The sequence below is a fragment of the Vipera berus genome (assembly GCF_964194415.1).
Source record: "Vipera berus genome assembly, chromosome: 3".
In the NCBI taxonomy this organism is placed as follows: Eukaryota; Metazoa; Chordata; class Lepidosauria; order Squamata; family Viperidae; genus Vipera; species Vipera berus.
In genome coordinates this window covers 3,070,595-3,081,546 of record NC_138204.1, presented here as the reverse complement: position 1 = coordinate 3,081,546, position 10,952 = coordinate 3,070,595, and the positions used below count along the sequence as shown (strand labels likewise).

The window sequence follows — 10,952 nt, the reverse complement described above, 5'->3', positions numbered from 1 at the left end:
TCACATCTCTCCCTTTGGCTGGACGCCCTGTATCCAGGAGACTTGGAAAGGGGCGGGGGTCGCTGAGACGATGGTACCCCACGGATGGGGGGCTTCTTCCTTGCCATTTTCATCCGGATAGCCAGTCCGGTTCCTTCTGCCAAGTCTGGACAATATAAACGAGGCCAGCAGCAACACCCCACCAACGGTGCATAGTACCACTCCGACAGCTTGGCAGATGCTCAGGGCACCGTTGTACTCTACGGCTCGCTGGTCCAGCACCACAAACTCAGCTTCACCGATGTCCTCCAACCTGGAGGGCAGGAGGGACCCCGTGGTTAGAGCTGCCACGCTGGTGAGCAACAGCAGAGCGCTGGCTGAAAGCGTCACCTTGAAAGGAGAAGGTAGAATGAGAGACAGCATCCGTACGTGCACTACACACGTAAGATTGTCTGGGACACGACACACCCTCTCCACGACCTGTTATCCTTGTTCCCTTCTGGGAGGAGGGGGCTTCGTGGTATCCGTAGCAGAACATCCAGATTCAGCCATAGTTTCGTTCCATACAGCATTAACCTTGTGATCTCTCAGGCTTCCTCCTTCCGTTATATATTCAAGATGGACAGTATTTTAATATTTATTTGTTATGAATATGTAGGGTTTGGGTCTATACATATGTTGTATATAGTATGTTTAGGTGTGTGTTTCACTTTGAGAGTGGGCAACTAAATTTCATTTTTGATGTGTGCCGCTGTGCCCACAGTAAAAAAAATGACAATAAAGGTTGTCTTATCTTATCATCTTATCTTATCTTATCTTATCTTATCTTATCTTATCTTATCTTATCTTATCTTATCTTATCTTATCTTACCTTACCTTACCTTACCTTACCTTAACTTAACTTAACTTAACTTAACTTAACTTAACTTACCATCTCATCTCATCTCATCTCATCTCATCTCATCTCATCTTCTTCCAGAGCCCGGCCATTAGGAGGTTTTACAGGTCATCCTCGACTTACGACCGTAACGGAGCACAACATTTCTGTTGCTATGCAAGACTATTGTTAAGCGAGTTCTGCACCCATGTTGTGCCCTCTCTCACCACAGTTGTTAAGCAAATCGCTGCAGTTCTTAAGTGAGCCATGCATTCATTAAACAAATCTGGCTTTCCCCCATTCATTTTTGCTGGTCGGAAGGTCGCAAAAGGGGATCACATGACCACGGGATGCTGCAAACGTCATAAATCCGAGCCAGTTGCCAAGCATCTGAATTTTGATCATATGACCACGGGTTGCTGCTGTAAGCGTGGAACACAGTCAAAAGTCACTTTTTTCACTGTTGTTGCAGCTTTGAATGGTCACTAAACCAACGGCTGTAAGTCGAGGACTACCTGTAGTAATAAGCTAACTTGACAAACTGGGCCTTTAACCAACTTAACCTAAGCCCCAAACCAAACAAATCATGATTAGTGCTACCCAAGCTTAGTGTGTTGCACAAAAAGCAGCTGTTAGCTCTTTCAGTGACCTGATTGACCGAGTTGTGTGAATGCAGCACTTGGGGGGGGGGCGAGGGCTGTGTGTGAAGGCCCTGCTTTTCTGTGCACAATCTTGTTTTCAGAAGCTTTCTTTCATATACTAAAATGATATCAATCTTACAGAAAAGCATTGCTGGCTGGAGAATTCTGGGAGTTGAAGTCCACACATCTTGAAGTAGTCCTTAAAGTGACCTGAAGATCCAATCCTTGCCTGTAGGTGGCAACAGAGTCATCCCAGAGACTAACCAAAGTGGTTTGGGTCCTGACCAGAAAGGGGTAAGGGGCTGCAAATCAGCTTTTGGACACACACCCCCCACAATTTTTCAAAAGCCTTATGCAATCTCCCAGCATATGTTTGCCTCCAACCCAACCTCGTTGCCACTGAGTCAGATGTTTTCCCACCTAGCTGCCTGACCTAGAGAAGGGGGGGGGTTCTCCAAATTTCCCCTTTTAAGTTTGGTGGACTTCAACTCCCAGAGTTCCCCAGCCAGTATGGCTGGCAGAGGAATTCTGGGAGTTGAAGTCCACCAGTCTTAAAGGGGCCAAGAAAATCGTGCACAGAGCTAAGTGGGAGGAGTGGGGCGGGAGGCCACAAAGGGCCCGTTATGGATCCTTTTTTTTTTATTGTATTGCAAGATGCGCAGGATTGTTTGGGATACTGATGTTCTATAAATTTAATAAATAACATCATCTCCCCACTTGCAATCTGGGCAAGTGCATTGTGGGAAGGGCACTCTGTTTGTGCTCAGAGAACACGCCACAAAGCAATGGGTACTTGGATCCTGGTTGAAAAATCTCACCTTCCAGAAGACGGGGGTCCGGCCCCCCTTGGTGGGGGACGTAGCAGCATTCTCCAAATTGTCCTCCGACTGGGTGGCAGTGCAATCCTCGTAGAAAAGATGCAGGTACGAACGGACGCCGTACCACTTGCCCTGTTCTATGCTTGGACCCCGTTGGCAGCCACAGGTGTGCTCTCCGTCTGTGGCCATCCGTCCTGCAGGCAGAAAGCAGGCAGGTCAGAGTGGATTGCATAGCATTATAAGTAGTCCTCCATTTACGACCGCAATTGAGTCCAAAATTTCTGCTACTAAGCGAGATAGTTGTTAAGTGATTTCCCTGCGGCGCCCCCCTCCCCCATTTTACTTTTCTTACCACGGTTGTGAAGAGAATCATTGCAGTTGTTAAGTTAGTAACACGGTTGCTAAATGAATCTGACCTCCCCATTGACTTTGCTCATCAGAGGCTCGCAAAAAAAAGGGGGGGGGATTGTGTGACCCAGAACGCTGCAACCGTCATAAATGTGAGTCAGTTGACAAGCATTTGAATGTAAATCATGTGACTATGGAGATGCTGTAATGGTTATAAGTATGAAAAATGGTGAAAAGTCACTTTTTTCAGTCCCGTTTTGACTTTCAGAGGTCAATAAACGCACCGTTGTGAATCGAAGACTAGTGTATGTAGAATAACAGAGTTGGAGGGGACTTCGGAGGTCATCTAGTCCAGCCCCCTGCTCAGACAGGAGATCCTATTTCCGTTTCAGACAGTCTCTTCTTAAAAACGTCCGGTGTGGGAGCACTCACAACTTCTGGTGGCAAGCTGTTCCATTGGTTAATTGATCTTCTCCTTAATTTCACGTTGCTTTTCTGTTTCATACTGGCAGTCCTCGACTTATAGCCATTTGTTTAGCGACCGTTTTGTGAGATGGCCTCACGAGACCGATGGCTCGTTAAGGTGCTTCCAAGTAAAAAAGCAGCACGCAGAGATGCAATTATTTAAAGCTTTATTTAACGATAAAGTAAATAGAAAGAGTTCCCTGGCATGGAGGCATCCATGCCTGGATTGATCTCATGGATCAGCAAGCAAGCAAGCAGAAGAGAGAACAAAGAGAGCAGAGAGAAGCAGCCCCTGAGCAGAGGTTTTTATGGGGGTCCTCAGTCCCTCCCTTACCAATTAACTCTCTCCAATGGGGCTGCAGGGGCCGGGGACCCCTGACCCACCAGTGGGAGCAAAGATGTTTCTTTGCTCCCATCTGATGACCTTTTTGGGGAACTGCCATGGCTGGCACAAAAACATCTAACACGTTTGAAGTTAGAAGGGCACTGTATAGAATGAATTATGAGCACATTTAAACTATCCCAGCATCCCCAGGGTCACATGTTCAAAATTTAAGCAGTCAACCACTGCAGCATCTGACAGTTGTGTGATTGCCATTTGTGACCTCAGCAATGGGGGATGTTGGATTTTCCTAAAGACCATATGATTTGCTTAGAACGACTTGACTTGTTTAATGACTGCATGATTCCTTAACAACTGTGACAAACCAGATGGTGAAAGGAGGCATGACTTACTTAACAAGCATTTAGTCCAATATTCCAAGATTTGAGGGGCTGCCCCAAAGAAGAGGGAGCCAGGCTGTTCTCCAAAGTACCTGAAGGCAGGACAAGAAGCAACGGATGGAAGCTAATCAAGGAGAGAAGCAACCTAGAACTAAGAAGAAACTTCCTGACAGTGAGAACAATTAACCAGTGGGACAACTTGCCTACAGAAGTTTATTTATTTATTTATTTTATTTTAATTCCATTTATACCCCGCCCTTCTCCAAAGACTCAGGGCGGCTTACAAGCTTAGCAGTAGCCTTCATTCTATGTATATGCCTGCTTATTAGGGCTTTTGGGGGCCCCCCAAGCGGCATTATTACAAAGTCAGCTTATTGCCCCCAGTTGTGGATGCTCCAACCCCAGAAGTCTTTAAGAAGAGACTGGACAGCCATTTGTCTGAAATTTTCATTTCATTTCATTTATTATATTTGTATACCGCCCTTCTCCTGAAGGACTCAGGGCGGTGAACAGGGCACATAAAAAATACAGAATACAAAAATTAAAAAAAGAATTAAATAAGAACCCGAGCTAAAAACAGTAGAATAATATAAAAATCCCCAATAAAAACCCCAGCACATCCCCCATCAGGCCAGGCCGGCTTGCTCAAATAGGTAGGTCTTCAGACCGTGTCGGAAGGAGTGAAGGTCAGGTGCCATCCGGAGCTCAACCGGCAGCTGATTCCATAAAGCCGGGGCAGTATTTGTCTGAGTATTTGTCTGAGCGGGGGGCTGGATTAGAAGACCTCCAAGTTCTCTTCCACTTCTATTCAGATTGATTGATTGATTGATTGATTGATTGAATGAATGAATGAATGAATGAATGATTGATTGATAGAAACCTCTCACTTCCATTTTTTAACTAGGGTGATTAAAGGCCTAGAGACTAAAATATATAAAGAACAGTTGTAGGACTTGGGTAGGGCGAGTCCAGAGAAAAGAAGGCCCAGGGGTGACATGATAGCAGTCTTCCAGTATTTGAGGGGCTGCCCCAAAGAAGAGGGAGTCAAGCTCTTCTCCAAAGCACCAGAGGGCAGGACAAGAAGCAACGGATGGAAACTGACCAAAGAGAGAAGCAACCTGGAACTAAGGAGAATTTTTTTTGACAGTGAGAACAATTAACCAGTGGAACTACCTGCCTCCAGAAGCTGTGAATGTTCCAACACTGGAAGTTTTTAAGAAGAGACTGGACAGCCCATTTGTCTGAAATGGTCTAGGGTTTCCTGCCTGAGCAAGGTGGGTTGGACTAGATGACCTCTAATGTCCCTTCTGACTCTTTATTCCAGTAAAGGGACAGGGTTAAAATTTCATTTTTAATGTGTGCTGTTGTGCTCACAGGAAAAAAAATGACAAGGAAGGTTATCTGATCTAATCTAATTGTGAAGTTGGACTAGAAGACCCGCAAGGTCCCTTCCAGTTCTGTTATTCTGCTATTATGAGCACTTTGGCTCGCAATGGAAATTCTGGCCCCAATTGTAGCTTTATGTTAATTAACGTTAAAAAATCTTAGACCTCTGCAGGGCTGGTAATTGGACTGAAGATTTTACTCCCAGGGAGTCCTCAACTTATGACCGCAACTGAACCCCAAATTTTTGTGGCTAAGCAAGACAGTTGTTAAGAGAATTTTGCGATCTTTTTTGTCACTGTTACTAAGCAAATCACTACGGTCATTAAGTGAATCATGCAGTCCTTAAGTGAATCTGGCCTCTGTTGACTTTGCTTGTTGGAAAGCTGGACGGGAAGGCTACAAATGGTGATCACCTGACAGTTGGCAAGTGTCCAAATTTCGATCACATGACGGCAGAGATCCTGTAACCGTCATAAGTGTGAAAAACAGTCCTAAGTCACTTTTTCAGTGCCGTGGTAAATTTGAATGGTCACTAAATGAATGGCTGTAAGTCGAGGACTGCCTGTGTTTGATTTCCCTGTTGTTCAGAAATGCAATTTTATATTTCTTAGTTAAGAGGAAGTGAAGAGATTAGGAAATTATTTATATTTGCCACGAAGAGGGAGTCATTTTCTTAGGGAAGAAATGTGGGTTGTTTTCCTCAAAATTTTTCTGGTTTTTCTCTCTTAGTCTCTCTCTCCTCTCTTCTTGTTTTATTCAAACTGTTAATGAAAAGAATATTTGAGGGGAAAAAAAGATTCCCCAGTCGTTCGGTGTGAGCTCATGTGTCAAGACTTGAACCCAGGACCATTAGCCTGTGGTACCGAAGACGGGCTGGGCCCCTGAAAGAGGCAAGGAGAAGCATGAAAAATGATGGGGGTGATGCCACAAAGGTTTTCCCTCAAAGTTGGGGCTCCTTCCCTTCCCTTTGAATCAGAATCTGGTGGTGGTATCCCTCCCCTGCCCTCCCCTGCCCCCTCCCCACCACACCTATCCATGAAGGCTGGCCGGCCGGCTGGCTGGCTGGTCCTTAGCTGGCAGCATCCTCTTTTTCTGATTGGCCGTTGCCATGGGAACTGCCTCCATACAGCGATGAAGCCGGACGGTGGCAAAGTCAGCCATCCCTGCCCTGCCTCAGCTGCAGAGAAGCCAGACCAGTTGCAAGAGGAGGCTGAGGCCTGGGAGTGAGGAAGGAAGGAAGGAAGGAAGGAAGGAAGGAAGGAAGGAAGGAAGGAAGGAAGGAAGGAAGGAAGGAAGGAAGGAAGGAAGGAAGGAAGGAAGGAAGGAAGGAAGGAAGGAAGGGCGGGCTAGGGCTAGGCAATTGTGCAATTTTTTCTTGGTTGAGGCAGATATCCTTCCTTCCTTCCTTCCTTCCTTCCCTCCCTCCCTCCCTCCCTCCCTCCCTCCCTCCCTCCCTCCCTCCTTCCTTCCTTCCTTCCTTCCTTCCTTCCTTCCTTCCTTCCTTCCTTCCTTCACCTTTCTCTGTCATTGTAAGTTTGAATGGTCACTAAATAAATTATTGTAAGTCCAGGACTACCTCTAATCACCCAAGGAATTAGGTTTGCAGAATTCTGCAACCAGCTGCCCCCAGTCCCTGAAGCTTAATGAAGGTTAAAACTATTCAGGCTAACTTCTCTGGTGAATCATCTGTGACTCGGCTCCTCAAGTGATGTCTACACAGCATACAGATGGGCTCAGCAATGGTCCCATTTCCCTGATCTGGACCCTGTTCCCTGAAACCCAACTCGGAGTTGCATCTCAAGCCCATTTTGGAATCAAACCAGGTGTGGGACATCCGTTTTCCTCCAGTCCTCCACAAATGCCCTCTTCACCCATTCCCTTCTCTTTGGTCCCCACCTGGTTAGTCACCTTTCCAGTGGCTCATGAGTGGGAACTAACTCTATGTATCATTGACTTGCAAAGCCGGTGTGTTGTGCAATTAGCTCACATGGTGTAACAAGATGGTGGGTTTGTTGTCACTGTGAGTTGTGGTGGTGGTGGGGGCACGAAGGGAGGCTCAGCCAGTCTCATGGTATACAAGTTGTACTTTGATAATAAGTACATTCATTCATTCATAATAAACCTGAGATAGCTGATGATGGATGGATGGACGGACAGGTAGGTGGGTAGATAGGTAGGTAAATGAGAGAGAGAGAGACAGACAGACAGATAGATAGATAGATACAAGATGGATAGATGATGAATGGATGGGTAGGAGATATGTAAGTAAGGTAAATAGATAGCTAGATCGATGATAGATGATGTATGTATGTATGTATGTATGTATGGATGGATAGATAGATAGATAGATAGATAGATAGATAGATAGATATAGATGGATGGATGGATGGATGGATGGATGGATGGATGGATAGATAGATAGATAGATAGATAGATAGATAGATAGATAGATAGATAGATAGATAGATAGGATACATGGACAGACAAATGGACAGAGACATGGATAGATGATAGAGTGGATGGATGGATGGATGGATGGATGAACAGATATATAAACAGAAAGATAGACTGACAGAAAGGTGGGTAGGTAGCTAGATGGGCAGAGCAGTAGATAGATGAGATAGATAGATGAACTAGCTAGCAGGCAGGCAGGCAGGCAGAAAAAATATAGAAGATAGGTAGGTGTGTGGATACGGTGGGTAGATATGGAGACAGACCAACATCTAGCTAGATACAATCCACAGCCAAGATGGGAATTCTCTTCTTCACCACTCTGCGCAGTGTTCCTTTAACCAGATGCTGCCTAAAGTCAGCATCTGCATTTTCTTAACACCCTTTGTTTTTAATCTGGCTCAGGTTAGTTTTTAAAATGTTTCAGGCATTGCAAGACCCCCAACTTGGTGGGCTTGTCTCCGCCCTGCAGGGTGTGACCCTCCCCCCCCTCACCTGGAGTCATTCAGCAGCCAGGTTCGGCTGGGGGTCCAAACGCTGCCTCTGAACCACCCCTGCACTTTTCCTCCTCTTTCTGTGGCTGAACCCCTTTCAAGACCCCCTCTTCCCCACGGTCACCCTGGATGTCCCAGCTGGGGGCCCCCTCCGGCTGAAGCTGCCTCACCCCTTACGTGCTGCTTACCTGCGTTGGGGTGCCCACCTCAGTGCCTCACCGGCGGGAAAAGCCTGAGACGTGTCCTTGGCACCAGTTCTGCTGGCAAAGCCGGTGCAGCTGGCGGTTGGCAGACCCGGCTAGCGGTCATCGGCGCCAGGCAGAGAGAAAGCCAGGATGTCCTTCTGCAGGTGATCCAGGTGAGGAAGGGTCATCTGCATCACAGAGGTGGGCAAGTGTCCATCGGCTGCAACCCAACAGGGGGAGGCTGAGTCACCATCAGCCACTGAGGATCTGTTTCCCTGCCTGTTTGCTGGGCTTCGGTGGGGAGCTGCTTTCCCCCAACCCCCCCCCCGCTGAGTCATGGTGCCGCTGTGCCCCCCCACCACCTCTGCTAGGCGCTGAGGAATTCAGCAGGCAGCAAGGCAGAAACCTCTTTCTCCTGGGCATTTGTGGGTCCTGCTCAAATCCGGTTAGTTAGTTGCTTGCCTTCTGCCTCCCCCCCCCCGTTCTGTTTTTGACTGCTCTCATGCACATGAGCTTCACCCCATAAGCTGAGAGCTGGGGCAGAGCTGCCTGCCTGCACACGGATGCCAGCATTTGTGTCTTGCTTTGAAGAGAGGCATCCTCTTACAATAATAACACACCCCTTCCTACACACGGAGCGTCGAGGTCTCCGGTCTGGAAGTCGCTGACGTAACTTTTCTGTGTTGATGCTCCAATTGCTGCTTCTGGCTCCCTTTCTTTTATTTCTTCGCTTATTTGTCGCCTACTCAACTCAAGGAGGCAAAGGTTTCCAACACACTTCCCTCTTCCCGTTTCCCTCACTACAACCACCCTGTGAGGTGGGCTGAGCTGAGAGAGTTACCCAGCCAGCCTTCATGCCTAAGGCGGGATTAGAACCCACCATCTCTTGGTGATTGACCCAAAGTCACCCAGCTGTCTTTCCTCCCTAAGGCAAAACTAGAACTCACTGTCTCCTAGTTTTTAGCCCAATCATCCAGTTGGCTTTCTTGCCTAAGGCAAGACTAGAACTCACTGTCTCCTAGTGATTGGCCCAGTCACCCAGTTGGCTTTCCTCCCTAAGGCGAGACTAGAACTCGCCGTCTTCCACTGATGGGCCCAAAGTCACCTAGCCGGCTTTCATGGCTAAGGCAGGACTAGAACTCACTGCCCCCAGCTTTCTAGCCTGGTGCCTTAACCACTAGACTATAAATTGGCTCTGATCACCCCACTCGCTGAAAACTCGGCATCCTTCCCGACACTTTTGGCGTCACGAAGCACCCAAGAAAGCCTTCTTAAAGCCACCATGGAGTTGAATCCAACATTTGGCAGACCTACCAAGTCACCGTGGAGTGGTGTGTGTTTTTTTCTTTGCTTCTTTTTCATTGCAAAATTGTGAATTGTTTTTTTTATAACGCCAGAGAGACCAGAAAAGGATTGATACGGGAACTCAGCCTCCACTTTTCTCTGCCTGGCTCTTAATGTCAGTGGGATCAATGTCCCTCATTTGGTGTCATGCTTTAGTGCCGCCTTGCAAGGAGATCTCCCCTCCAGTGGATACGGTATTCAAGAAGGTGGGGCTTAAGATGACCCCACCCCTTTCAAAAGGGTTTGATTATTAGAAGTAGGGGCTAGTCCTTCCACTGATAATTGCTCTCCTCTCTTTAGTTCCAGGTTGCTTCTCTCCTTGACTAGTTTCCATCCGTTGCTTCTTGTCCTGCCTTCGGGCGCTTTGGAGAATAGCTTGACTCCCTCTTCTTTGGGGCAGCCCCTGAGATACTGGAAGGCTGCTATCATGTCCCCCCTCGTCCTTCTCTTCATTAAACTACACATACCCAATTCTTGCAACTGTTCCTTGTATATTTTAGCCTCCAGTCCCCTGATCATCTTTGTTGCTCTTCTCTGTACTCTTTCTAGAGTCTCGACATCTTTTTTACATCGTGGTGACCAAAACTGGATGCAGTATTCCAGGTGTGGCCTTACCAAAGCATTGTAAAGTGGTATTAGTACTTCACGTGATCTTGATTCTATCCCTCTGTTAATGCAGCCCAGCACTGTGTTGGCTTTTTTGGCAGCTGCAGCACACGGCTGGCTCATATTTAAGGGATGGTCCACTAGGACTCCGAGATCCCTCTCACAGTTACTACTCTTGAGCCAGGTTTTGCCTATTGTATAACTGTGCACTTGTTTTTTCCTGCCTAAGTATAAAATCTTACTTTTCTCACCCTTGAACTGCATCTTGTTGGATAGGGCCCAATGCTCAAGTCTGTCAAGATCATTCTGAATCTTGAGTCTACCTTCTAAAAGTGTTAGCAATTCCCCCCAGCTTGGTGTTGTCTGCAACTCTGTTGAATTTTCCTTCCTATTCCTTTGTCTAGATCAGAGGTCTTCAAACTTGGCCCCTTCATGACTTGTGGACTTCAACTCCCAGAATTCCTGAGCCAGCAGGGGGGAACTATGGCCCCTTCATGACTCCTGGACTTCAACTCCCAGAATTCCTGAGCCAGCATGAGGGAAACTATGGCCCCTTCATGACTTGTGGACTTCAACTCACAGAATTCCTTAGGCATGTGTGCCTGGCTGAGGAATTCTGGGAGTTGAAGTCCACA

At 47.1% G+C, this 10,952-nt stretch overlaps 1 protein-coding gene across 1 annotated transcript; it reads right to left on the bottom strand.

The window, feature by feature from the left end:
- NRSN2 (neurensin 2) lies at positions 1 to 2,504 on the bottom strand (the record flags this gene model as incomplete). Its single annotated transcript, XM_081322795.1, has 2 exons — positions 1 to 369; positions 2,316 to 2,504. The coding sequence occupies 2 exons, from the start codon at positions 2,502 to 2,504 to the stop codon at positions 1 to 3; spliced, it is 558 nt and encodes a 185-aa protein (XP_081178921.1).
- Between the last annotated feature and the right edge of the window lie 8,448 nt (positions 2,505 to 10,952).